General features: G+C 43.8%; 3 protein-coding genes across 6 annotated transcripts in view; 2 read left to right on the forward strand and 1 right to left on the reverse strand.

Moving 5' to 3' along the window:
* Positions 1-16753, forward strand: part of LOC145481786 (WD repeat-containing protein 70-like) — a 112074-nt gene extending 95321 nt beyond the window's left edge. Inside the window, exons 17-21 of the mRNA XM_081460321.1 lie at positions 107-173; positions 749-820; positions 1511-1611; positions 1897-1976; positions 16472-16753. Coding sequence (XP_081316447.1) covers positions 107-173; positions 749-820; positions 1511-1611; positions 1897-1976; positions 16472-16746 — 595 coding nt within the window. The 3' untranslated portion in view covers positions 16747-16753. The remainder of the gene's footprint in view (positions 1-106; positions 174-748; positions 821-1510; positions 1612-1896; positions 1977-16471) is intronic.
* Positions 16754-16794: 41 nt separating this feature from the next.
* Positions 16795-27974, forward strand: part of LOC145481784 (phosphatidylinositol 4,5-bisphosphate 3-kinase catalytic subunit beta isoform-like) — a 45393-nt gene continuing 34213 nt past the window's right edge. For 3 of the 4 annotated variants that reach the window (XR_014048685.1, XR_014048686.1, XM_081460317.1), the window contains exons 1-2: positions 16795-16873; positions 23200-27426. Coding sequence is in view for 2 of the 4 variants with exons in the window: in XM_081460317.1 (XP_081316443.1) it covers positions 26938-27426 (489 nt within the window). In the remaining 2 variants the exon portion in view is untranslated. The remainder of the gene's footprint in view (positions 16874-23199; positions 27427-27974) is intronic. The other variant, XM_081460318.1, reaches the window with a different exon arrangement.
* Positions 19024-23208, reverse strand: LOC145481787 (uncharacterized). Its single transcript, XM_081460323.1, has 2 exons — positions 21590-23208; positions 19024-19082 (listed from the first exon to the last, which is right to left on the reverse strand). The coding sequence occupies exon 1, from the start codon at positions 22819-22821 to the stop codon at positions 21616-21618; it is 1206 nt and encodes a 401-aa protein (XP_081316449.1). The 5' UTR covers positions 22822-23208; the 3' UTR covers positions 19024-19082; positions 21590-21615.

The raw sequence follows: 27974 nt of genomic DNA on the forward strand, positions 1-27974 counted from the left end.
ATCATGGGGACAACCCCAATACTAGAAATGGCGCGCGCTTACGGTCTCCGTCCCCGATTATGGCTCCTGACTTGGATCAATGTTTGTTTGTGTATTTATTTGCCAGGACGTCATGTTTGTTTAGCCCAGACGGTAAAATGATTGTAACAGGAACTTCAATAAAGAAGGGACAAGTAAGTTATCTCATAGTTAATAGAGGGAAATGGTAACGAAACCTGGCAAGGGTTTTTTTTTTTTTTTTTTGTATGATTTTGTTTGCTTTTTTGGGGGTTGACCCTGCACAAACCCTGGCAAAATACAAAAGCTGGGAGTGTATGCTCATACAACTAACCAATACAAACATTGTGATTATGTAATTCATGCATAGTCAATGAGCATAACACAAAAGATGTGCCGGGTCAAGGACCTTCCAACGCAAATCTTAGCCTGGTTGTTTGTTTCTTTGATGTTTATTGGCCTTCCTAGCCATTTCCCTTTATTAACTATGGTTATCTTTGATAAATTGATATCTTTTCATTACATCATTTGTTGTAATGGTAATTTAAAGCTGTTTAATACTGTAGGTAGTGAGTTTTGGTTCTAGCAAACATAAAATGGCAAATGTCAGGTATTCACTTGCGGCTGTAACACGAGGTACATGTACGATACACGAAGAAAGGTTTTACTCACTGTATGTCGCAGTTCAGTTAAAAAGAATACTATTATAGACGAACAGGAAATACTGACTTATTTCTCCTTTCATATCCAGGGATGTGGCAAGCTTGTCTTTATGGAAAGAGACTCTTTACGGAGACTGTACGAGTTTGATGTGATAGAATCAGTAAGTCGAATTTTTCATGTGCCTGTTTTGTGACTGTTTCTGTGCCTTTTGGGGCTTCCCGTTGGAACCATCGCTAAACGCTAAAGTACACTCTGATGCAGAAACTCTCTCACTGATGGTTTAAGGAGATCTCTGTAACCGCATTCTTCAAGAGTTGTGCAGGAAAAATTTTTCAAAAGTTTTTTTTTTTTTTTTTTTTTTGCTGGAACATTCGTAGAACACTTCATTTGCGTGCATTGCACTCATTCGTGTTCGACATCTAGTCCCTTAGAATTAGTGAAAAACCAGAAATTAGAAGAAGGATTAACGAAGTAATAGAATGAGAAAACGAGAACGCTTGAAAAACGAAGCAGCGTCCGAATTTTAGCAAAGTGGCCTAGCTGTTAGCACGTTGGACTCCGGATCGAGTGGTAGGTTCGAGCCTTAGAGGAGGTCAATGCATTGTTTTCCTGGGCAAGACACTGTACTCTCATTGCCAAAGTATTTCCACCTACGAGTGTAAATAAGTTTCAGCGAACTCTAGTATTTATGTAAAACCTGACAAAATGGTGGGGGTGACCCCACGATGGGTTACCATCCCACGTGGTAGAGGCGTAGTAGCCATGCCCTTATTTATGTGACCCACTTGTTAGTAAAACTGAAATTACTACTGAACATATATGTAATAGCGCTATATGCTTGCTTATTCAGAGTGTCGTTAGCTGCTTATGGCACCCAAAATTGAACCAGATTGTGGTCGGATGTGGAAATGGAACCTCTAAAGTTTATTTCGACCCTGAGAAAAGCAACAAGTGAGTATTCCGCTGCAAGTGTCGCTGCAAGTCTTTCTCTAAGCTCGATCACCAGCCGCTGCTCGAGAATGGAGCCCGCCCTCCTCCCCCGAACTCACGGCGAGGAACGAAGAGCGGACTCAAGCGAGCGGCGGAAATCAAGCCTAGTCTTTTTCCAAGCCACGTGTATCACATATAATCATGGGTGAAAGTTGTCAACTTATGCACTGTGCTTTTCTGTTTTTTTGATCTTTTTTTTTTCGTTGATATTTTTTAACATTGTTGGTTTTTCTTTCCTTTGTGAAGGGGAGCTAAACTCTGTGTTGGAAAAGTTAAAGGAAAGGTGGCATCAAAGGAGATGCCCTTGAAGGATCAAATCATTACACGTAAGTTTGTCTTGAATAAAATCATTTTTGTTTTTGGATGATGAATTGTAAATTGCCCTTTTAGATAGCTAAATGACAGAAATCCAACATTTTTCTATACTTAAACTCGTGAAACCCGTACCCTTTTATATTCCTCTAACCTGAATAAGGACCCTTTTAGAGTGAAGCCTCTCTGTATAGTCCAATGTAGGAGGTAATACCTAGTTTCAGAAGTGGAGAAGACCCTGGGGACGAGGTTGGCATGAACAGTGGAAACGGAGCCCTTGGCCAGCGTCATTCACAACTTGTGTGCATGCGCAAATTTTCTCATGACGTATCAGTGTTTACAATTGTTTTAGTATGGCCACGCAGCTTCCTTCATGCGTTTTCAGTAGAAAAACGCGTTATAGCCTGCGTAGCTGGCGGTATTGTGGGCACGCGAAATAAAGTTTTGTCGGCGGAGCCGCAAAAAAGCGAGCGGCGAAGCCGCGAGGTCAATGGGGAGGAGGACTTTGAAATACCGCCTGCACGAAAACCATTGGTTTTTGAATAGTCCGGAGACCAGTGTGCGGGAAAAACGGATTGGTCGAGAGAAGTACACACGTCAATCAAATGTTAGGTGATCCTTCATATATTTCTCCTGGAAATGCTTCATGATCATCATAAATAATGGAGGATAGTCATGTTCGCAACAGTGTTCCAGTTTTTTTACGACAGGCGTTTAGAATGATCGACTTCGTTTCGTCGTCGAAAGAACAGTGCGAATCAATACGGCCAGTCGGATCTGCGATCAACAGTGGTCTGTTTACCACACAAATTTTCTACATTCAACTCTGCAGAGAAGGGTGGAACGCGAGGTGTGATTGTTTCCTGGTTGACATCCAAAGGCATGTTTTCTTTGTTCGTTGCATTTGAAGGAGTCGATTCTGAGAAATTTAATGATTTCTTAGTGGTCGAACGGTCCTTGTATAAATTCTTTTTTGCTTGAGGACTCCTGTCCGGCGAAGACACAGACGACGGAAGAAGACGTTTAATCCTTACTTGCGTATCTTGATGCGAAGAGAGCGGAACTTCCACATTTCTTTCTATGTCGGAGCGAATGAACCGGACAAGTTCAACGGCGTTGAATATTTTCCTACCACAAGACTGACAAACTCGACTCAATAGAGCACTAGATTCCACAATGTTCGCGCCAATTTCCGAGCAAAGTTCTGCTAATGTCTTGCCTTCACGCTTTGCGTGACCTGAAGATTTAAATAAATTTTCCGTGGAAATGTATTTGGTACTTTTCTTAAAGTTACCGAATTTCATCTTCAGATTGACACCACACAATCTACATAAGTCGTTAGTGCTTTCCTCTTGGCTTTTTCTATCTCCCTTCGATTCGCCATGCATGCATCAACCAGAAGTGTAAGACGATCGCCTTCACGCCTCTATTTCGCGCGAAAATAGTCGGTTCTAATTGGTTGGTTCAATTAATTGGGGTCAGTTGAGGTCAACGAGGTGATAACAGTGAGCGGCATTCAAAAAACCCAAGTTCTCTGGCAAACGATATTTCTCGCGGCTTCGCCGCCAAAACTGTATTTTGGTCTACGCCAAAACTTTATTCCGCGCGCCTACAATATTGCCAGCTACGCAGGCTAAACGCGCTATTGAAAACTAATTTCTTACAGCATCAATAGCTCTCATTGAATGTTATTTGATGATCGTAGATGTTCTGACTGGAGCCTTGGACGCGGGAAATAAAACGAAAGCACAGATGTATGCACATCAAACGAGCTCTCACGAAGCATGCGAACATCCTGCTCCTGGGGAGGGGCGGGATATATATGGGCTATATGGGTATGTGCGGCCCCAAAGGGTATGGCTTTTTAGCCGCTATAAACTTGGTCTGAAATAGAGTATCGAGTTTGGCCATTTTGTCTCAAATAGGGTCTGGTTTTCGCACTTTAAGTAGTATAGGGGGAGTCACACAAATACCATTTCGCAGAGGGAGAAGTATTTCCTCATTTTGCAACTCCCAGCTTTAAGTCCGAAGCTCGCAAGCTCGCTTCGGTTAAACCGGGGAGTTGCAAAACGGGAAATACTTCTCCCTCTTTGAAATAGTATTTGTGTGACTCCCCCTATACTACTGAGGGGGAGAGACACCGATTAGAAACAAGCGAGCCCGCTGTTATACCGCCCGAGCCGCGATGTCTCGAGCGACAAACAAGTGCGCGTGGCTGATGCGGAGCCGGAAAGAAAGCTGCCAACTTTCCGTGGCCATTCAAAGCCTCCCTCCAGAGCTTCGTGAGATGATTCTCAAGGAGTACATCGCGATAAAAATAAAGGAAAAAAGGAAATGGGGTGGGCCAAGGTACACGAGAATATCTTTACAAGAGCGCATTTTTTTGGGGGGGGCAACCACAGTTTCGGCAACCAAATTGCGAACCATCACTCTTGGCACAAGTGCCTGTTTCGTTGCCGAAAATCTGAAACCATTCTTTCCAAACATATGCTATTTTTTGCTTTTTTCTTCTGTCTTTCGGCAACCCAAATTTCTTGTAAAAATATAGAGACATGTTTTCTATTCTCAGGAGCCTACCAAAGAGTTGCAAAAAACTTCGCGAAACAAGCGTATCACTGCAGTTGCGGCGAGCAAAAGAAGAAACATCACGTGTTTCGCTGCTTCTACGACAAGCCAACGAAAAAACAACACGGAGTCTTCGTGTGATCTTCGTTTCATCTTCGGGACAGCGTCTGGAAAACGGCAGCGAAATTTCAAGTATGTACGCAGAATCCCAAGAAAACCCAGCAGCAGGCGAAGACGCAGCAAAAGAACCCTCGTAGAAGACGAAGACACCGCAACCAGCCAAACGGTAGCCGAAAATACGCGCAGTTAAACAAAGAAAGAAAAAAGGGCAGCAATGGTTTTGCAAGACGATCTTCAGGAGTTCGGCGACGAAACGGTTGTACTTGAGCCGGCGAAAAGTGTTGCAGTATATGTCGCAACAGGCAAAAACCCGCCAGCAGACGCAACAAGCAAAACCCCACCAGCTGAAAAAAAGTTCCAAAGCTGCGGAAACGGGGGCGAAGAAGAACAAGCAGCAACTCGAACAAAAGGAAATGGAGTGCTTGGCTTGCCCCGCGAAGAAGAACCCCTCGGAACACCAGCTCTGCAGGGGGGCACAAACGACTCTATTTTAAGAGAGACCTTTGCAAACATGGGTCTTAGACTTGAAAAAAACGTTGCGGAGCATCTTCTTCTGGAAAACGCGTACGACAGCAACCTTCTGTCCGACATCGCCGATGTGGATTATCTGGAAGGGAATCAAGGCAGCACGAATTTGCGCCCGCTAGAGGGCCTGCCGGCCTTCGTAGATGACATCTACGTTTTTGGCTACCTTCCAAAGGAGGAGTGCGTCGTCGAAAAAGGAAAAGGAAAACTGAGCTGCACAACAGGGGAGAATGGGGCCGCAACACTACTGGTGAGGAGCGTCGCGAACGCTTTGGAAAGAGCTCTTGGGAAAAGGGGGTATATGCCGATGGCGATCGTGCACACCGTATCTGCGCAAAAGACGAAAAAAGAAAACAGCGCAATCTGAGCAACAATTGACACAATCGAGACAGAAACAAGGAGCCGGGCGAAAACAAAATGGGAAAAAATCCACCCGCAACAAGAGGTTGTCGGGTATTTCGTGGCAAAGTGCAATGTTTCCGAAGTCCCTCTGGAAGCAATACACAGCGGTCTGGATGTTTTCGAAGAGTGCCTGGAGGGGTACGGGTACGGCATCTATTGCATCGACTACACGCAAGACTTTTCTGGCGTTTTACATCGCGAAGCTCTTGTGCGCCACCTGCAGTTTCGAGAGGAGGGAGATTTCTGCGGAGCAATTGGCAAAAATACGCCGACGATACTTGACAACACAGGAACTGTCGGGAACCACGTTTGCACCTGGATAGACAAGCCCGAAAGAGGGCCCACGACGCGCACAAAGGTGTACAACAAAATCGTTTCGAATTTTGAGGCAGGAGAAATCCGCGAACCCGTAGGTGGCCATCTGGCGGACTACGCCGACTGCCCAAACCCCCACCTCCGCAAAACCTTCATTCACCCGGACGTGCAAGCCCGAGGGTGCACAAGGGTCGAAGTCTCAGTGTACGCGCCCCCTCTGGCCCAACTTTCGAACGAGAAAGCCGCCGACTGCATCGGGAAAGTTTTGCAGCAAGTTTCAGCCGAAAGCGAGGAAGAGGGTGTATTCGTGGTCCAGCCGCCCAGAAGACAGTGGGAAAACCTCGCAAAAAAAGTGGATCGCTGTTTGGTTCTAGCTGACAGGCCGCAAGGAAGAATTTTTGTTGCCTGGTATGCGCATACAAGGACAGGAAGAATTTCGGGTGTACACGTCCGCCCATCACCAGCGAAAGTGCGGGACAAACAAAAGTGGGAAAGAGCTGTATCGTGGGCAGCTGGAGATTTTGGTTTTCGGAATTGCCCAATTTTTCGGGTAGACATCTTGTCCGCAGACAAAGAAGGGGTGGAGATCGGCCCGCTCCGCTGCTACACAAAAGACGAAAACTCGCCAACAATCCTTTCTGCGAGCAAAAAGCCAACACAGCTCCACCCAAACGGAGGAGACCTGGCGACGCTTCTACCGCCAACGGAGAAAATTGAGTGGGAATGGCGGAGCAAGAAATGCCATGCAATCGGCAACGATTCTTCGAAATATTTTCTCCAAGAAATCCCACAAATCGCAGAAAAGCGACAAATCTCCACGCTTTCAACGAGAGGCAGGCGAGAAAAGCTTTTGGAGCTAAGAAGATCTCGAACGTTCGAGTCGTGGAAACGAAAGGTGTGGCAAAAAGAGGAGAAAATCGAAAAGGCTCGGCAAGTGGAACTCAAAAAACTGCGAATGGTCGCCCAAGCGATGAAAAAAATAGAACAAAAAAGCGCGGAAATTCTCGAAAAAGTGGCTGGAACCCTGGGTGGAAAAACGCAAAAAGTTGCGGAATTGCCCACAGGGAGAAAATTTAGTGTCCTCGGTTTTCGAGCAAAACTAGACAAAGCCCGCGTTGTTTTGCAGTATGGGGATGAGCCGCCTGTTGCTGTTTGGGCGACAAAAGGTCTGCGAAAAATTCTTCTAGAGTGCTTGCGCAGCTTCCGTTCAACCGAGAAAGACTATTTGGGTCGGAAGGTTTTCTGGCTAGTTGCTTGCAGCGGTGTGCAAAAGCTTTGTGAGTTGGCTATCGGCATTGAGCCCGCGAAAACTTTCCAAAACAGCGAAGGAGAAACAATCGTATGGAATCCCATCAAAGTGCTTTCCGCGCCAGAAACAGGTAAGACTCGAGATTTTGCGGGCAATTGGTAGAGAATGCGAGGAGTACGAAACCCTTTGTGCCGAATTGGCCAAAAACACCGGTCTGCAGAAAATCAGCGCGCCGGAAAACAAAGCGACTAAAAAAACAACAGACTTGCCGGAAGGGGAGTACATTTGCAAACGTTTCGCCACAACCTATTTTCGGGGCGCCTTACGAACAATTCTGTTCTTGCTCCCGCTTGGAGAAAACGGGGAACCATCAACAGACGAAGAAACTCCCACACACGGCGTCCTTTTGGAAAAAGAGATAGCGGACATTGGCGGGGCCGCAGCGCTAGAAAAAAGGAAAACACCCCTTCGCTGCTTGCTTGGAGACCAGAAGACAACACCAAGCAAGAAGAAGTGCCGCACGGTTGCTCTGGCGTAGCCTACACGGCAACAATAGTTCCGCCTTCGAAGCAGAAAACAAAGTCTCCGTCACAAGCAACAACAAAGAGCTCGCCATGATCCCAGTCCAACCATTTTTTCGCCGTCTCCGAGTCAATATGGCCAACAATTTGCGCCGATTTGTCTTCCAACGAAGAGGCATATTCGCGAAGAGCGGACCAATCCTTCCAGCAAACCTTTTCTTCTTGCTGCAGGTATTTTTTCTCGCGTACTCGAAATTGTTCGAACGGGAAACATGGAAGTTGCCCTTCTTTCCGAACAAGCTCCATCGTGTATATTTTGCAGCCTTGCGTCTTTTCAGTTTTTCGAAATCATCCGCTTTGACTGCGGGCTTTTTTCACAGCTAGCACCGCGGTGTACACAATACCCGCAACAACACCCGCTTGCACAAGAGGAGACACAGTAGAAGCCGCCGCATTGACAGCTCGAACTGCCGCGTTGCAGTTGTTCTCTATACTCTCCAAGACGCAAGCTTCCTTTTCTTCCACGCCATCTTTCCTTGGCAAATGTTCGGCAATTATTTTCAGGTATAGGGATATTGCACGCACGTCTACGCAAAGCATTCCTAAAAATTCGAAAAAGGGCTCATCTTCTTCTTCTTCTTCTTCTTCTCGATCTTCTTCCTGCGCTCCGCGCGCTTCTCCTTTTTCTTCTTGGTTTTCTAGAGCGGGCGGTTTTGGGTCCATTTTACCGGCTTCTTGCCAAATTCTATACAACCTGGTTGTTCCAATCCCGAAGCGCTCCCGGATCGCTGCGATTGTCTCGCCTGTTTCCCGCGCGGCAACGATTTGTCGTTCCTCTTCGGCAGAAAGATTTTTTGCAGGAGGCATGTTTCCATATATTCTAGTTTCTGCAGAATTCAAAAGAAAAGTGGTGCCTTGTTTGCGCGCCGCGGTTGTGTTGCAGCAATGTTGTCTGTCGGCCGCGGTTGTGTCGCAACATTGTTGTCTGTCGGCCGCGGTTGTGTCACAACATTGTTGTCTGTCGGCCGCGGTTGTGTCGCAACATTGTTGTCTGTCGGCCGCGGTTGTGTTGCTGCTGTGCGAAAAAAAACCGCGGGATCAGTGCGAATTATTTTTTCTTACCCACTCTTATGTGCGCTTATTAAAAACCAGTATTTCTTTTTTCAAACCAGTTTTTCTCAAGAAATTTTTCAGCAAATCTTTAGAAATACTGGCTTTCAATAAGCGCACATAAGAGTGGGCAAGAAAAAATAATTCGCACTGATCCCGCGGTTTTTTTTCGCACAGCAGCAACACAACCGCGGCCGACAGACAACATTGCTGCGACACAACCGCGGCCGACAGACAACAATGTTGTGACACAACCGCGGCCGACAGACAACAATGTTGCGACACAACCGCGGCCGACAGACAACATTGCTGCAACACAACCGCGGCGCGCAAACAAGGCACCACTTTTCTTTTGAATTCTGCAGAAACTAGAATATATGGAAACATGCCTCCTGCAAAAAATCTTTCTGCCGAAGAGGAACGACAAATCGTTGCCGCGCGGGAAACAGGCGAGACAATCGCAGCGATCCGGGAGCGCTTCGGGATTGGAACAACCAGGTTGTATAGAATTTGGCAAGAAGCCGGTAAAATGGACCCAAAACCGCCCGCTCTAGAAAACCAAGAAGAAAAAGGAGAAGCGCGCGGAGCGCAGGAAGAAGATCGAGAAGAAGAAGAAGAAGAAGAAGATGAGCCCTTTTTCGAGTTTTTAGGAATGCTTTGCGTAGACGTGCGTGCAATATCCCTATACCTGAAAATAATTGCCGAACATTTGCCAAGGAAAGATGGCGTGGAAGAAAAGGAAGCTTGCGTCTTGGAGAGTATAGAGAACAACTGCAACGCGGCAGTTCGAGCTGTCAATGCGGCGGCTTCTACTGTGTCTCCTCTTGTGCAAGCGGGTGTTGTTGCGGGTATTGTGTACACCGCGGTGCTAGCTGTGAAAAAAGCCCGCAGTCAAAGCGGATGATTTCGAAAAACTGAAAAGACGCAAGGCTGCAAAATATACACGATGGAGCTTGTTCGGAAAGAAGGGCAACTTCCATGTTTCCCGTTCGAACAATTTCGAGTACGCGAGAAAAAATACCTGCAGCAAGAAGAAAAGGTTTGCTGGAAGGATTGGTCCGCTCTTCGCGAATATGCCTCTTCGTTGGAAGACAAATCGGCGCAAATTGTTGGCCATATTGACTCGGAGACGGCGAAAAAATGGTTGGACTGGGATCATGGCGAGCTCTTTGTTGTTGCTTGTGACGGAGACTTTGTTTTCTGCTTCGAAGGCGGAACTATTGTTGCCGTGTAGGCTACGCCAGAGCAACCGTGCGGCACTTCTTCTTGCTTGGTGTTGTCTTCTGGTCTCCAAGCAAGCAGCGAAGGGGTGTTTTCCTTTTTTCTAGCGCTGCGGCCCCGCCAATGTCCGCTATCTCTTTTTCCAAAAGGACGCCGTGTGTGGGAGTTTCTTCGTCTGTTGATGGTTCCCCGTTTTCTCCAAGCGGGAGCAAGAACAGAATTGTTCGTAAGGCGCCCCGAAAATAGGTTGTGGCGAAACGTTTGCAAATGTACTCCCCTTCCGGCAAGTCTGTTGTTTTTTTAGTCGCTTTGTTTTCCGGCGCGCTGATTTTCTGCAGACCGGTGTTTTTGGCCAATTCGGCACAAAGGGTTTCGTACTCCTCGCATTCTCTACCAATTGCCCGCAAAATCTCGAGTCTTACCTGTTTCTGGCGCGGAAAGCACTTTGATGGGATTCCATACGATTGTTTCTCCTTCGCTGTTTTGGAAAGTTTTCGCGGGCTCAATGCCGATAGCCAACTCACAAAGCTTTTGCACACCGCTGCAAGCAACTAGCCAGAAAACCTTCCGACCCAAATAGTCTTTCTCGGTTGAACGGAAGCTGCGCAAGCACTCTAGAAGAATTTTTCGCAGACCTTTTGTCGCCCAAACAGCAACAGGCGGCTCATCCCCATACTGCAAAACAACGCGGGCTTTGTCTAGTTTTGCTCGAAAACCGAGGACACTAAATTTTCTCCCTGTGGGCAATTCCGCAACTTTTTGCGTTTTTCCACCCAGGGTTCCAGCCACTTTTTCGAGAATTTCCGCGCTTTTTTGTTCTATTTTTTTCATCGCTTGGGCGACCATTCGCAGTTTTTTGAGTTCCACTTGCCGAGCCTTTTCGATTTTCTCCTCTTTTTGCCACACCTTTCGTTTCCACGACTCGAACGTTCGAGATCTTCTTAGCTCCAAAAGCTTTTCTCGCCTGCCTCTCGTTGAAAGCGTGGAGATTTGTCGCTTTTCTGCGATTTGTGGGATTTCTTGGAGAAAATATTTCGAAGAATCGTTGCCGATTGCATGGCATTTCTTGCTCCGCCATTCCCACTCAATTTTCTCCGTTGGCGGTAGAAGCGTCGCCAGGTCTCCTCCGTTTGGGTGGAGCTGTGTTGGCTTTTTGCTCGCAGAAAGGATTGTTGGCGAGTTTTCGTCTTTTGTGTAGCAGCGGAGCGGGCCGATCTCCACCCCTTCTTTGTCTGCGGACAAGATGTCTACCCGAAAAATTGGGCAATTCCGAAAACCAAAATCTCCAGCTGCCCACGATACAGCTCTTTCCCACTTTTGTTTGTCCCGCACTTTCGCTGGTGATGGGCGGACGTGTACACCCGAAATTCTTCCTGTCCTTGTATGCGCATACCAGGCAACAAAAATTCTTCCTTGCGGCCTGTCAGCTAGAACCAAACAGCGATCCACTTTTTTTGCGAGGTTTTCCCACTGTCTTCTGGGCGGCTGGACCACGAATACACCCTCTTCCTCGCTTTCGGCTGAAACTTGCTGCAAAACTTTCCCGATGCAGTCGGCGGCTTTCTCGTTCGAAAGTTGGGCCAGAGGGGGCGCGTACACTGAGACTTCGACCCTTGTGCACCCTCGGGCTTGCACGTCCGGGTGAATGAAGGTTTTGCGGAGGTGGGGGTTTGGGCAGTCGGCGTAGTCCGCCAGATGGCCACCTACGGGTTCGCGGATTTCTCCTGCCTCAAAATTCGAAACGATTTTGTTGTACACCTTTGTGCGCGTCGTGGGCCCTCTTTCGGGCTTGTCTATCCAGGTGCAAACGTGGTTCCCGACAGTTCCTGTGTTGTCAAGTATCGTCGGCGTATTTTTGCCAATTGCTCCGCAGAAATCTCCCTCCTCTCGAAACTGCAGGTGGCGCACAAGAGCTTCGCGATGTAAAACGCCAGAAAAGTCTTGCGTGTAGTCGATGCAATAGATGCCGTACCCGTACCCCTCCAGGCACTCTTCGAAAACATCCAGACCGCTGTGTATTGCTTCCAGAGGGACTTCGGAAACATTGCACTTTGCCACGAAATACCCGACAACCTCTTGTTGCGGGTGGATTTTTTCCCATTTTGTTTTCGCCCGGCTCCTTGTTTCTGTCTCGATTGTGTCAATTGTTGCTCAGATTGCGCTGTTTTCTTTTTTCGTCTTTTGCGCAGATACGGTGTGCACGATCGCCATCGGCATATACCCCCTTTTCCCAAGAGCTCTTTCCAAAGCGTTCGCGACGCTCCTCACCAGTAGTGTTGCGGCCCCATTCTCCCCTGTTGTGCAGCTCAGTTTTCCTTTTCCTTTTTCGACGACGCACTCCTCCTTTGGAAGGTAGCCAAAAACGTAGATGTCATCTACGAAGGCCGGCAGGCCCTCTAGCGGGCGCAAATTCGTGCTGCCTTGATTCCCTTCCAGATAATCCACATCGGCGATGTCGGACAGAAGGTTGCTGTCGTACGCGTTTTCCAGAAGAAGATGCTCCGCAACGTTTTTTTCAAGTCTAAGACCCATGTTTGCAAAGGTCTCTCTTAAAATAGAGTCGTTTGTGCCCCCCTGCAGAGCTGGTGTTCCGAGGGGTTCTTCTTCGCGGGGCAAGCCAAGCACTCCATTTCCTTTTGTTCGAGTTGCTGCTTGTTCTTCTTCGCCCCCGTTTCCGCAGCTTTGGAACTTTTTTTCAGCTGGTGGGGTTTTGCTTGTTGCGTCTGCTGGCGGGTTTTTGCCTGTTGCGACATATACTGCAACACTTTTCGCCGGCTCAAGTACAACCGTTTCGTCGCCGAACTCCTGAAGATCGTCTTGCAAAACCATTGCTGCCCTTTTTTCTTTCTTTGTTTAACTGCGCGTATTTTCGGCTACCGTTTGGCTGGTTGCGGTGTCTTCGTCTTCTACGAGGGTTCTTTTGCTGCGTCTTCGCCTGCTGCTGGGTTTTCTTGGGATTCTGCGTACATACTTGAAATTTCGCTGCCGTTTTCCAGACGCTGTCCCGAAGATGAAACGAAGATCACACGAAGACTCCGTGTTGTTTTTTCGTTGGCTTGTCGTAGAAGCAGCGAAACACGTGATGTTTCTTCTTTTGCTCGCCGCAACTGCAGTGATACGCTTGTTTCGCGAAGTTTTTTGCAACTCTTTGGTAGGCTCCTGAGAATAGAAAACATGTCTCTATATTTTTACAAGAAATTTGGGTTGCCGAAAGACAGAAGAAAAAAGCAAAAAATAGCATATGTTTGGAAAGAATGGTTTCAGATTTTCGGCAACGAAACAGGCACTTGTGCCAAGAGTGATGGTTCGCAATTTGGTTGCCGAAAATTTGGTTGCCCAAAAAAAAGTGCGCTCTTGTAAAGACATTCTCGTGTAACTTGGCCCACCCCATTTCCTTTTTTTCCTTTATTTTTATCGCGATGTACTCCTTGAGAGTCATCTCACGAAGCTCTGGAGGGAGGCTTTGAATGGCCTACTACACAAATACTATTTTAAAGAGGGAGAAGTATTTTCCGTTTTGCAACTCCCCGGTTTAACCGAAGCGAGCTTGCGAGCTTCGGACTTAAAGCTGGGAGTTGCAAAATGAGGAAATACTTCTCCCTCTGCGAAATGGTATTTGTGTGACTCCCCCTATACTACTCTTTAATATAGTCTTCAATTAAGTATGTTTGTTTTAGAAGAAACTACTTCACTGACAATGTCTTTAACATCGATCTGAACTAGAGAACTAATTGATGTGAAGTATATATGAAATTTTCTTTTTTAGGGAACTAATTATAAGGCAGGTCTTAAACAGCTAGGTATCGATTCAAGGGTCAGGTCATAAATGGGGTGTCGAAATTTTGGTCAGGTCTTAAATAAGGCACGGAAAATCCCACTGAGATTTTGGTCGTTTAAGACCAAAAAAATAGGGTAAGGGTTTTGGGAAGCGGGCCGCATACCCCCACCCAATTTTTTCTGGGAGTACCCCACTCCCCCGAGATCCTGCTACTAGTACGCACTTTTCAACGCTCAAGCACATCTTTTATCCACAGCTGTGAAGAAAGTTGCGCTTTGACTAGCTGACACCCCGCCCAGAGAGCTTGTTCCCAGACTATAACCTTTTTATTAAAACTATACCCCACTTTTTATCAGCATCCACGTGCACGAACGAACACTTGACGAAAAACTGCTCTTGGACAAGATTTCGCCGCCAAATGGCTCAGTCTCTCGCATTTGTTGTTCACACCTGCATTTGACATATATATATGAAAATCAAATCATACATCAAATCATATCTATTTGATGATAAAATCAGTTTATTTAAATCTTTCCTTTGTATAGTGCACAAGGAATAATTTGTGTGTGGCTTTTTCTCGTGCCAAAATGGCGAAAAAATTTCCGTTCGTGCTCGCTGTTATTTTTTGTAGAACAAAAACAAACAATTACACTAATTCACCGTTCATAATTAAATTTCCTTATTTTGAGAGGCATGGAACATCCGTTTGTCTCGTTGTCGTATTAGTGTCGCGTTTAGAGTACAATAGTCGATGAATTATGATTAAAATAACTATTTTCAAAAGTCAAATATGTTTTGAAAGGAAAAATCGACCGTTTTTGGTCCTTCAAGGATACAGACCTGTTAAACAAACGTGGGCAGTGTGAAATTTTCCTTATCCGCTTCTAGATTGAAAAGATGGTCAGAATATGAGGGAGAAAGAAGAAAACTAAAAAGAAACCATCATGAAGCGATGTGCTTTCAAAACGGAGAAAGAGGGTCTTATCACAGGTTAAAATTTCAATCGCCGTTTTTTTTGTTTTTTGTTTTTTTCATAGATTTCGTATGAACTACAGAAAGAAACGGATTAAATATGCCTTACTGAAATTTATTTCAGGCCACATAAACACAGTCTCGGACCTAAGGCATCATGAACATCCTTTATATAATTCCTGTCCTCTTCAATTTTTAAGGCATGCATGTTAATCCGAGATCCATTTATTAAGAAGAAGGATATTACTCTTTAAAGGAAAGACACTATCTAGCCGTGGCCGGTAATCAAAGGAATGATGTTAGTGTACATGGTTTCCTGACTAGTTTTCTGGTAATCTGAACTGCAAGAGGAGAAGGTTCTACCGAGACAGCTAAAGTCAGAGGAACAAGTTTTTGTTGCTAAGCCTTTTCCGCGGTCATAATTTGTTACGACAACTCGACTGGCGCCGGCTTAGTATTGTTCCTGCCTATGGGCGAACAGACTTAGTGGTTTCTTTGGCGGATACACTGCACAACGCGGATAACACAACACATCTGATTTTTGCCAAGAAATAAGGTTTCCGGAAGCGGAAGTCTCTTGAGAGGCGCGTCAGTCAAACAATAGGGAGCTTACGAATCGACGACTTTCGGACGACGGCGCCGTTGGGTCACCTTATAGTCTCGCGTCGTCGTCCTGTAGAAATTTGAATTTACGATTCGCAGTAAAGACGACGACGTTTATGCGCGACCGGCAAATTTTTATTGTCTCAGGAGCTCGAGGAAAAAAATACTCAAGACAGACCAACAAAATGTGCTAGCATGGCAGAAAAGAAAGCGCAGCTGTACGTCGAGAAAAATTTGGGTTCTAAAAGATTAGGCTGGCTATAAGACCACTCAAAACAACAGAGGAAAAAATCGCCTAGCTCTCTAGTTGAGCTATCTAGTCCTTGTTTCTAACTGTCGACACGAATGCTAAAACCTTTTAGTCCTTTCAAATTCATTGTACACCAAAAAATGTCTTATATTTCAGTGAAGCGTGATTAAAATGAAAGATTTTTCATACAGCAATTTGCTTTTCATTCACACCGTGTCGTGCTTTGACCGCTTTCAGTGTTGGTTGAACTCATAGCGTTCGCCATGGCACTGTAGAAGGTCGTTTCTTGAACGAAAACAGGCAAATAAAATTAAAATCAAACATCAAGGACATGCCCCTAATGTGATACTTAAATTATCTGGCAAAAATACCCGAAGTATCGAGGGAAAACTTTGAAAACTAACCTCACGGCCTCCTGTTTCCAAGACGCCGGCAAATCGCTCTCACCAACGTCGTCGACTTTGGCGCGAAGCTGGGAAGTGCTCAGAAACGCATGCGCAGTGAGCATGTCACGCAATCTAACGGCGGCGTCGTGCAAAAGTCGTCGATTCGTAAGCTCCCTAATACTGCCAAGGAACACCGCGGTAAAACGCAGTGCGCATGAGTACAAATTTTAGCTTCCGGTAAATTACGCATTTCCGGTTACGTATTAAAATCCAATGTAAACAAGATAAAATCCCGTACCGCAAAGTTTGAAAACAAAAAGTAAGAGTTAGCAAAAGAAAGTAGGGGAAAGGTTTGTCTCGTTGAAAAGTTTATTTTTCATTTAAGTTTCAAGCGCTTGCACCGAGGGGTGTGGTGTTTGCACCACCAACAAAATATGAGAGAATTTCGAGCGCGTTCGCGCTCGACAAGAGCAATTTTTTTTTTTTACGTAGTTCTCCTTGTTGCGTTGGTTTGGTTGTGCGGTTCCTTCGCAGAAAAATGTGGGAAAGCCAACAAAAGCAGCCGTAAATGTGCCGGCAAAAAATATTTTCTGTCTGAAGATTTAACCAGAGCTGCCGAACTCAAGTGGGCTCAACAGCTTGCCGTGTTTACTGGGACGAAATACGGACGAGCAACAACAGATGTTCGGTTCCTAGAGAAAACCATTCGCAAGGCATCAGGAAACAGCGGATTCCTGCGAGACTTTTTGCAGTCCTGGATGCCATAGGAGCAACATGTCATGGGTACAAGCCAGGTGCAAGGTGGTGCTACAAATGCTGTACCAGAGTGAAAGAAGAAACAAGGTTTACCTCGCATCCTGACTAGAAGCCGACGGTCTTACGAACTACTGGCAGGTCAGTTAATTAGACATCGGTTAATTATAATTGACACGCTGGTTCGCACTGCCTTGGATTGCTGCAAGGATTTTCGGAATCTCCTTCCCAGCAAATTAAATGAAATTAAGGAAAAGGAAAGCATACTCTTTCAAAGATTTTTGATGCAACAATAAACAAGTCGTTTGTATCAAATTTTGTAAAATTTGGGGCAAAATAGACATGAAACCAAAAAAAATTCATTTTAAATTTAATTATATTTCGTGTTAAATGATTCAAGTCTTACGCATGTATGGTTCTCCACTAAGATGGAAATAAACAGACCTCAGATGACAAACTTCAAAATGTACCTATAAAATTATCTTGCACTACTGATTTTGGAGTGTTATTTGCATTTAATGTACCTCACATTTTTATTTTACTCTTCTTCACTACAGTACAGTACGGTCAATTGCTTCACTAAAATTAATTGTTGGGGTGTAGGTAGCAAAAAGCCACCTCAGGCGGTTCAGTCTAAAATTGGTATATTTTGGAAAGAAAAAGGTAGCACAGAAGCTAGGAAATATTATTTTGAAAAGTTAATTGCCAAACGAGTTTAAAGAAAAATAACAATTTTAAAGACAGCAAAACAGGAACTTTATGCCACTTGACAAACTTATTTTTCCTAAGACCAAACCCATAAAATTGCCCCAATAATATCGTCTAAAATACAGAAGTTGAACGAGACTTACCGGAAGTTGAAGTTCGACTGGGATTCCACCTTTGTCACCATACACAGAGGGATTACATGAGATAGCATTGCGCCTCCGTGAACTCAGCCTTTAAAGCACTAGCCATGTGCATCGTAGGAAGTAAGTAACAGGGTGGGTCCAAGGGAGGGCATGTAATCCCTCTGTGTATGGTGACAAAGGTGGAATCCCAGTCGAACTTCAACTTCCGGAAAGTCTCGTTCAACTTCTGTATTCCACCTTGTCACCCACAGAGGGATCACATGAGACTTCAAAGACAGATGCACAGGCTAGTAGTAAATAATTTCACACAAGTGAACATATTACTGCAAAACTTTATTGGCAAACATGTCTTCCACAATCGTTTTGTCGCAGAATTTAGCAAAGGTGGATTCTGACTTCCATCCAGCCTTGTCAAGAATATCTGCTAATGGAAAATCACTCAGCTTTGCCTTAGAAGTTGAAGCTGACCTTGTGCTATGAGGTTTGAAAATGTTAACATCAATGCCTGAACTTTGTAATACAAACTTAACCCAACGACTAATCGTGTCTCTAGACACTGGACCGTACGGTTTAACATAACTTAGCAACAGTTGACTACATGAACGAGTCTCCCTTGCAAACTTTGTTCTTGTCAAATACTCCTTAAGAGTGGTCACAACACAAAGTCTTGGATCTGTGAATGATTTAAGTTCAATCACCATACCCTTGGACCCTGGTTTGGACTGTTTAACATGCTCTTGAAGTCTGAACACTAAAGAGGAGCCAGAATCTATCATGCTGTCCACATTGAGAAAAAGAAGGGATTGCCCCCTTTGAGCAGTGACTAGAGCTAATAACATTGTGAGCTTCAGAGTTAAGCTCTTGAGAGAAATCTCATTAACAGGGGACAAAGTCTTTAAGTAATCAAGAACTTGGTTTACATCCCAAACTGCTGTATAACGAGGCATCGCTGGGCGAGATTCAAATACTCCCTTTAGAAACCTAATAACTAAAGGATGTTGCCCAACTGGGATACCATCTATTGAAGGGAGTATTGAAGAAAGTGCTGAACGAGCAGTATTAAGGCTACTATAACTAAGACCACTGTTGAATAAAGTCAGTAGAAACTCTATGACTTGGGCTAAAGAGGGACGAACTGTACTAATCTGTTCTCTATGACAGAAGTCAAGCCATTTTTTGTAGTAGGATTGGTACTGTTTAGATGTGCTTTTCCTCCACCACTTGAGGATAATCTTGGTAGCTTCTGCAGAAATGCCTTGCTCCGTTAGGGATTCCCCGATAACTTGCATGCAATTAGTTTCAGTTTGCCCTCCATGGGATGTGGTTGACTGGGCTTGCTTCGAAGATACAATGTCCCTCTTGTCACTGGTAACAGTCTGGGCTTGTCAACCAAAAGACTCATCAGCTTTGGATACCAAGGTTGGGTGGGCCAGACTGGAACAATTATGATCCCTTCCCCTTCCTCCATTTCGATTTTCTTTAACCAACGAAGTATCAGGCTAAAAGGAGGGAAAGCATAAAATTGTTCTTGAGACCAAGAGCAAGAGAAAGCATCCACAAACTGTGCCTCAGGGTCTGGCCTCCATGACACATAACGTGAAACTTTTCTGTTAATTCTAGATGCGGAAAGATCAATGGATGGCATGCCATAGGTCTCAACAATGCTAAAACTTTTCTTTGAGAGACCATTCTGTGTTATCATTCTGTGTTATCATTAAATGTTCTAGATTCCCTATCAGCATCAACATTTTCTTTACCTGGTAATGAGATTGCTGTCACCCAGATATTTCTCTGGATGCACCAGGTCCAAATTTCACGTGCAATCTTACTACATTCCAAAGAATGAGTCCCACCCATGGCATTTATGTAAGAGACAGCAGTGGTATTATCTATGTAGATGTTAATATGACAATTTGTCATTGAGTGGCAGAATGATTTCAAAGCAAAAAAAGCAGCAAATGTTTCTAACTCATTGATGTGACAGTTAGACTCAGTTACAGTCCATCGACCTCCTGCTTTATCTCCCTTGCACACTGCCCCCCACCCTTCTTTTGAGGCATCAGAATACAGGGAGAGTAATGGATCCCCATGGGATATCCACTTAAACGAGCTCTCAACATTTTTGATCCACCACTTGAGGTCTATGACTGATGTAACTGACAATGTCATTACGGAGTTGTAGTTTCCCCTACTTTCTTTCAGAGCTTTAATTTTGTCTATTTCTAGACTTCTATAGAAAAGCTGTGCATATTCAACACCAGGGAACATAGAAACCATTAAACCTATCACTTCTGAGACATCATGAATTGAAACATGAGTTTTTGTCAATACAGTTAAACATTTCTGTTTCAGCTTTTCAGCTTTCTCTGGTGTTGGTCCCACTGTCATTGTGAGTGAGTTTAAGATAAAACTAAAAATGTTAACTCATGGCTGGGTACAAGAATTGATTTTTCTTGATTTAGAAGAAAACCCACTTTGGTGAAAAGGTGGACAGTGTCCTGAACATTATTACTGCAGTCATTAAATGAGGGCCCTTGTAAGTATGAATCATCAATGTAGCCCACATTTGTGTGTCCCATTTGCCTTAAGGTGGAGTAGACAGGCTTAAGCAATTTCGTAAAAAGTCGGGGAGCAGAAGCAAGACCATTAGGGAGGCAAGTAAACTGAAACGGCAGGTATATTTTGCAGGGTGCAGGTTGCAGGTTGCAGGTTGAAATTTAATTATAACTGAAAAACCGCTGGCACTAAAAATAATTAATAACCTATATACTCGTCGGGGGTTGTTACATAAAGTAGTTCGCCTCTTTCACGTAGTGAAAACACGCTGTTATTAATATTTAGGCCTTCTTTGGCAATCTTCTAACTTGTTACGCCGTGTACAGAAACCAGAGACTTGTACGCTTCCCAACTGTTTGTGATCGCACTTGGTTTGAGCGATGTTCTCATGTCCATCGAAAACACGATCGATCCGCCATAAGTACTTATCGATCGACACGCAGGGACTGGTGAAATCTCTTCAAAGCCATCTGGATGGCCGCTCCACAGATGTCTCCATCGATTCCAGATTTGGCTCGAGTCTTCCCTCAACAACAGAAGATTGCCATCACAAATGAAGCAAATAAATAAAGAAATGAAATAATATAAGATTTTAACAGACGGAATATACTAGCGCAAGCTCAGTGTGCTTTCATTTTGGTACTCACTGGGAAGAAACCAAATTCAGCAGATATTTCAGCAGATATTTCAGATGTTTCTTCAAAAACAATAATTCATTGCAGGCTTAAAATCATTGAAATATACTCTCCTCCCATCGCTTCGGCCGGTTTGGCACTTAGGTGGAAGCCACCTTTCTGAGCGACTGTAAACAGCGTCATGTAACAGTCACGGTAATTCTACCAACTGTACGTTCTTTCAAGTGCCAGCGGTTTTCCAGTTATAATTACATTTCAACCTGCAACCTGCACCCTACAAAATATACCTGCCGAAACTGAAATAACTCCCCCTGCCAGGAGAACTTCAAATATTTTTGGCATTTCTCATTGATTGGAACCGAATAATATGCATCTAGCAAGTCTACAGATGCCATATAACATCCAGGTGTCACAAGCAAGATTGCTGAAGTTAAGCTTTCCATTTTAAAATGATGGTTGCTAATATATTGATTTACGTTTTTCAAATTGAGAATGAGCCTATACCCTCCAGTCTTCTTTTTACGAAGAAATATAGTAGAGAGAAATTCTCCATGACAGTGCTGTGATTTCACAGTGACCCCCTTTGTCAGAAGTTTGTCTAATTCTGAACTGATAATCTGTGATTCTTCCGAATTAAAAGCGATTTCCTTTGGGGGAAACATTTGTACAGGAGGGCAGTCAACAAAATCAACATTAAAACCCTTGAGGGTTTTGAGAATCTGCGGATCGGAAGTCAATTCTCTCCATTCAGAGAAATATAATTTCAATCTACCTGCCGTTTGTCCTGGTTCTACAAGACACAATTTTTGACTTACCTGAGGTAAGTCCTCAGAAGCTTTGTTTACTTGCTTTGACCCTTCGACTTGGGAAACTTGTCTGAATTCTGTGTGGCAGAACCGCGACTTGCGGTCTGTCGCCAGCCTAAAACATGCTTCTGACTTCCTCTTGCTCGAAAAAATTTCCCTCTGCCACCAGACGATTGGCTTTTGTATCCAAAGTTAGAGTGGGTCGGGCCTTTATGACGAGTGACGGTGGAAGTAGTTACTTTCCGGCCAACACGGTTTACTTCGGAGACATCCTTGACTTGCTTCGACAAGTCGTCTCCGAAGAGTTCAGCTGTCACTGTTGTAGACGCTGAGCAAAGGTGTTTGTAATCCGTGTGTAGGTCCGGTTTTATGAGCTCTTTCCTTCTATTATTAAGCTCGGTATTTGCATGTGCCAAAAGAGAAAGGCTGTCTATTGCCTCTTGGGCGAGCACTTTCCCACCATTTATCTCATTAACTCGTTTCAAGATGGCGTCAGTGACGCGAGCAAGAGCTGTCATGCCCTTAACGACAGACGTTTGCACTTTTTGGAATTTCAAGTCTTGCGACCTGATGGTGGAGCTGAGGTTATCCCAAATCAGTTGGTTAACTCGAACTTTCGTCAAACCTTCACAGTTTTCCGACTGCGGATATTTGTTTATCTTCTCTTGCAGCCGTTCTTCTAACATGCCGTCTCGCACGAGACGCGTCACAATTTTAGCGAGCTCTTCATGGATGGGAGGTCCCGTCTCCTCCGACTTCAGGTCATTTTGAAGAGTTTTGAGGAAGTCTCCAGCTGATTCGTCGACTTCATGTTGCTTTCCATTGCCATGTTCTTTGGCATTAGACAAAAGGTCATTGACCGAGGCATCAACATCCATCTGCTCGCTCGGTGAAGACGATTTTCCCGCCTTCTGGCTGGGTTTGTCTTGTGAGGGGTTTGACAAGTTATTGTCGTTTAAGTCACCCTCGGTGACCTCCTCACACACATACCTCTCAAGGGTTTGTGTTAGGGCCGTGGTCAACGACTCGGCCATCCGGGAAAAGCCTTGTTCCATAGATTTTTGCAAAGCACTGATCTGAGCGCTTGCCATGTCTTCATCGTGTTGACGGGAGTCAATTATGACCTTTTTCCCGTCTTTATCATTGGCGCGTCTCGAAGACTTGGAAGGTCTCTCTCCTGGTACCGGGTGTATCTCTACATGAATTTCTTTCGATGTTTTAGTAGGCGAATCAGGCGGCATTGTGTGTGGCAAAAACCAAGTTTTCGCAGGACAGAAAAGACAATCCGTTCACAACGAAGGCAACAACGCACTGAGTTCACGCAGGCGCAATGCTATCTCATGTGATCCCTCTGTGGGTGACAAGGTGGAATTAATGTCAGTTTCACATATACTTATTGAAATTCAGTAGCACTGCAATGTTGTCTCCACACCGAGGATTCAGTTAGAGGGGTGTCCAGGAACCCTATGAGCACCCACTTCATGAAAAATTTCACTAAAAATTTACCTACTCCATTTTTCATTAGTGGGGGGATATGCGTTTTGGACATCCATTTTCAGTATCTGGATACAAACAAACTAATATGTTTATTTCTTATTTTTTTTAAATTTTTTATTTAGATCTTGCAATTTACCAATTCTAGGACTACACAAGAACTTAAAGTAGCAACACAGCAGTAGGAAGGCCTCCAAAAAGTTCAGAACCATTTCCAATTGTTGTTCTAAAGACTTAAATTTCTAGAAGAGGCTTGTGGAATAGACCTGCAGTACCCAAAAAGCCAGCAAACGTCCATGGCAGAAATACAAACATCATTTGGGGTGGTAAAAATAAATTGCTATGGTGAATTTACAATGGATAAAACAGTTTGTAATAGGATGACAACAGCAATCCATGACTTAACTCAACTATCAGGTTAGTATCACTTACCTGAAATGTAAAGATACAAGACATACAAGATACAAGTATTTTGAAGGATAATTGTTTGACATCATGATAATCCATGGCACACTATAATAACACCATCTGACCAAAACTCACTCAAACAGATTATCATTATTTACATGTATTGCACATGGTCAATGACAATATCATAAATTTTATCATTCGGTTGAAGTCATAAGCACTAATGAGAAGGATTTGGAGGACTTCTCAATTATTATGGCAATGATTTGGAAGAGTTATCTGAGGAGTCTCTTGGCCAAGAAAAAAATGCTGCGTCAGAGTTGCCACAAACTATTCAAGTCTCATCCTTTTAATGACTTGGAAAACTGATAATTATTTTCGTTTGAATATTGACTAGTGACTTAGGTAACAATCAAAATAACATGTTGTTAAGGTGACCGGTAAGGGTAACAGACACCATTTCAAGATTATATTTCTGATACAGGTATTGTATTTGTGCAATCCAACAAGTAAGAGGATGTGTTAAGACCAACACATGACAGTGATTGACACAATCAGAGAATCAAATATTTAAATTTAATAAATAAAATTATTTCAATAATTTATTTAAATAAGTAAAATAGATATTTACCTTTTCTATTAATTTCAGAAAATTCATTCGACCAGCTGATCGGAAAATTTTAGATATCATTGCAACATCATTATGAAAGCAGTGATGCTGTGCCACTGTATGCTCCTGGACAGATGAAAGAGTTTGCTGACAAAACTGCACCTGGTCTTTTCAGTGTCATTTTGCAGTCTATTCTCTGGGAAGATCCAAGATTGAGTGAAGAACACCGTGTATTAGAGGAAAAAAGAACTCTTGTTTTGTTGTGCACAATAGCATATTTCACGTACTTTCCAAAACAAAGTTCTTAAATTTTGGGTGGCCGCTTAATAGGGGTAAAGACAATAATGACAACAATGAAACCCTTATCGTGACTACTTTGCTAGCCCTATACTCGTGGAAAACATCAATCAAATTTAATCATGTCTTTAAAGAAAGAAAGCTGTTGTTAATAGTGTTATTACCGTGTGGTTCATATCGTTCATGCCCATACATATCCCGAAGAAACTTCTAGATTAGGACCATTACGTCATCGGAGATTTGTCAACGGCTACCACTGATGGTGCAATAATACAGTTTGTGTTGATCAAGTGATGTGATGTCTACAGTAAGAAAAGAATCATCAATGACTGCTTTGAAATGTGCACTACGTTCCGACGGTAGTGCTAAGCAAACAGTTAAATTTTAAAAGCGCGGTTGTAAGATCTAAAAGATCTTCTTGTTCGATTTGTAGGCGACCAGACCCAAGCTTCCACTCGGCCAAATTTTGAGTCACGCAATCTGTGATATTTACTCGCCAAAAGCTGTTGAAACATTAATAAATCTCATCTCCGATACTGACTTTCGCGGGAAAAAAATTAAAAACCCAGCGCTCGTCAAAAATTATATTTTTTCACCAGAAATTTCCCTTGGAACATATACATATTTATATTCGTTTGAATCATCGACGAAATGACCTTTTCCGGATATTTTTTCCTTCGGAGTCAACAAAAACCTCCGAATACAAAATCACGCCGAACCCACACGTTGCAAAACAATCTCTTCAAAACCCTGATTTCGAAGCGATATATCACTTAAGCGTTAATAGTTACCACACATCGGCAGACGGTAAATCTATTCCTTAACAATCCAGCTTTATCGTGTTAAAATTTCAGCAAAATCGAGCAAAACCAGAATTAATTAGAATTTTTTTGTGACCTCACTCCCCAGACTTGACCTAACAAAGGAAACCACTGTCGCCCATAGCAACCGAAAAACACCAACATAACAAAGCCCACGTTTCGGCCAAAAAAACTCCAGAATTATCGCCTGAGAGCTTAAACTTAAATAGGAACATCTTTTTCGAACTTTTTTCAACTCATTTAGACGAAAGACTGGCCTCGGCGGGCTACAGAAAAGACCAAGAGAAAAAACAGAACAAGACAGCAGAACAAGCCGATAATATTTCATCGCATGGCTTTCGGCACGAAAACGAAAATACAGCTTACTTCTGGATAAATTCAGCCTTAGAAGCCAGCAACCGGTCCCAAATTACTTTCTGTATTCTTACAAATGTCCTGACTTCCATCTCCGAAAGATTTTGCACCAATTTTGAGCAAATAAACATTTCGTCGACGGTGACCGCCATTACGGTGGCTTGCATACTAAATTAGCTAACTTGACAAAATTCTGCCGTGGGGGGACATGGCGAAAAGAGCTGAAAAATGGCCTGTAATTGGCTAATGATGAGATCTTCGGACTGTCCAAATTTGGTGAGAATCGAAAGTAACGCCAATTTTCTGTCACGTTTTCAATCTGTGGTCACTGGAGTGACCAAAATCGATACATCGGTCGGGATAGAGTTTCGTTATTAAATTATATCACTTGTGTGACTACTTGGCCAAAAAAAACTATCCAGTAGTTTTTGTCATGCCCTAGCCTATCTACCATAAGAATATTAGCGAAATCGAATCTTCGACCCTTGCCGCGAAATTAAGAATTTGTCTGATTTTTACAGGCAGGCACTCTTAAAATGCGACCGAGATCTTGGCGTAGTTTAAGTGCGATTGAGTCTAAATATCTTTGTTTGATTACGCGCGTTGTTTAGCATTCACTTGAAGCACTTACATAGCAACAAGGTCAAACAAAGTCCGTTGATCGATCGATCGATGCAGATCCGCCTTGTGTCTGACAGGAAACTCAGTATTTTGAGGGATTACAACGTATAAGAATTCGTGATGAGGAAAGTAATCGAACGAAATGATATTTAGTGTTACCAAGCGTATTTAAGCGAACGCGACTGGAAGCTGCAGTAGTTAATAATCTGAACTGACATAAGTCTTATACAGGCAAAAACTAACAATAGACAAATCCGACGTTTCGGCGACATCTTGGCGCCATTGTCAAGGGAAACTAATTAAATGTGCGATTTCAAGAGTAACTAAGAGTTTAGAGTTACTAATTTTCATAAGTTAGACAAAGACCTTTAGCGCGAACTGAGTCTGATTGTACATTTAAACACGGTCGTATTTGGTTAATGAGTAACATCTCATTAATGAGACAATCAAACTTGTTGTGGCATTTTTTCAACACGCTAAAACAATCGCGAAGGTCATCCGGAATCCTGTCTGCGTGTCTGCGTACTGACGAGGTCTTGCAATTGTTTTAGCGTGTTGAAAAAATGCCACAACAAGTTTGATTGTTGAATCGACTGTGGAGGGAAGCCAGCAGTTATCCCTTGTTCAATTTGCTCAAAGATGCATCAGCCTACGTGTTTGTGTGCGTGAATCAGAAAGGAAAACAGGAGGAACTCTTGGACGAATCGTGCCAGTTGATCGATGTGCGTCCCTTTAGACCGTTGTTGAAACTGATGCACAGAAAAGGTGACAACGAAGAGAAACTATTCAATTCTCACGTCGGCAACCTGATCGGGAAGAGCTTGCATGAATTCGATCAAATGCAGAACAACGAAGTGGACGATTTCCGTCGAAAGTATCGCCAGTTTGCGGAGAAAATTGCCAGCGAGCGACGTCAGCTCGATTGGATGGGCCGGGCGATGTATGCTTATCCTCCCGAGATCGAAACCACTGAACCCCCTTCGCATATTGAAAACAATCTAATGGAAAACAGGCGTTTCTCGGTGAATGTGGCCATCAAGAACAATCGAGCTTCAATAAAAAACATGCACGCTTTCAACGTTCCTGCAGATGCGTTTCCAGGAGAGCTCTTGGTGTTGGTGTTGAAGAAGCGAAGTGCTATTATGGGTGTTTTGGACCTGGATAAACCCGCCGATTACGTGTTGAAAATTGTTGGACAAGAAAGCTTTTTGTTGGGAAATTATTCACTATTGCAGTACACGGTATGTAGCTAATTTAGACGTGCGAAATTAAAGGGAACAATGAATTGATTTTTCATTAGTTTACGTGTAGAACGGTTTGTTTACAGTGTATACAAGGTTGCGAGATACTACTGTAACTGTCTCGAACGCGCTACGATGCTTCAGCTTTCAGTTTAAACGGAAATTCTTTGACATTATTGTTTTTATCGGTCATAAAAAGTGGCTAAAATAACTGTTGTCCCAAGGGAAGGGCAAGACCAAGTAGTTTGTATGCCTGACTTTCGTAATGGTAAATGTTAATTGTCCGGAGTTACATGCACAGTGGAACCCTGTTAATACGACCACCTTCGGGCCATGGAACATTGGTCGCATTAACGGGGTGGTCGTATTAAAGGGGTTTTTTAAATAAGAAAATGACTGACTGAGCTTTTTTGGGGCCAGAGTAAAGTGGCCGTAAAAACGAGGTGGTCGTATTAACGGGGTGGTAGTGAGGCGGGGTTCCACTATAATACCCCAAGGGCAATTACTAGTAAAGCCAGTGATGTTTAAGAAATAGAAAACATGTAGCG

Source organism: Orbicella franksi, chromosome 3 (genome assembly GCF_964199315.1).
Source record: "Orbicella franksi chromosome 3, jaOrbFran1.1, whole genome shotgun sequence".
In the NCBI taxonomy this organism is placed as follows: domain Eukaryota; kingdom Metazoa; phylum Cnidaria; class Anthozoa; order Scleractinia; family Merulinidae; genus Orbicella; species Orbicella franksi.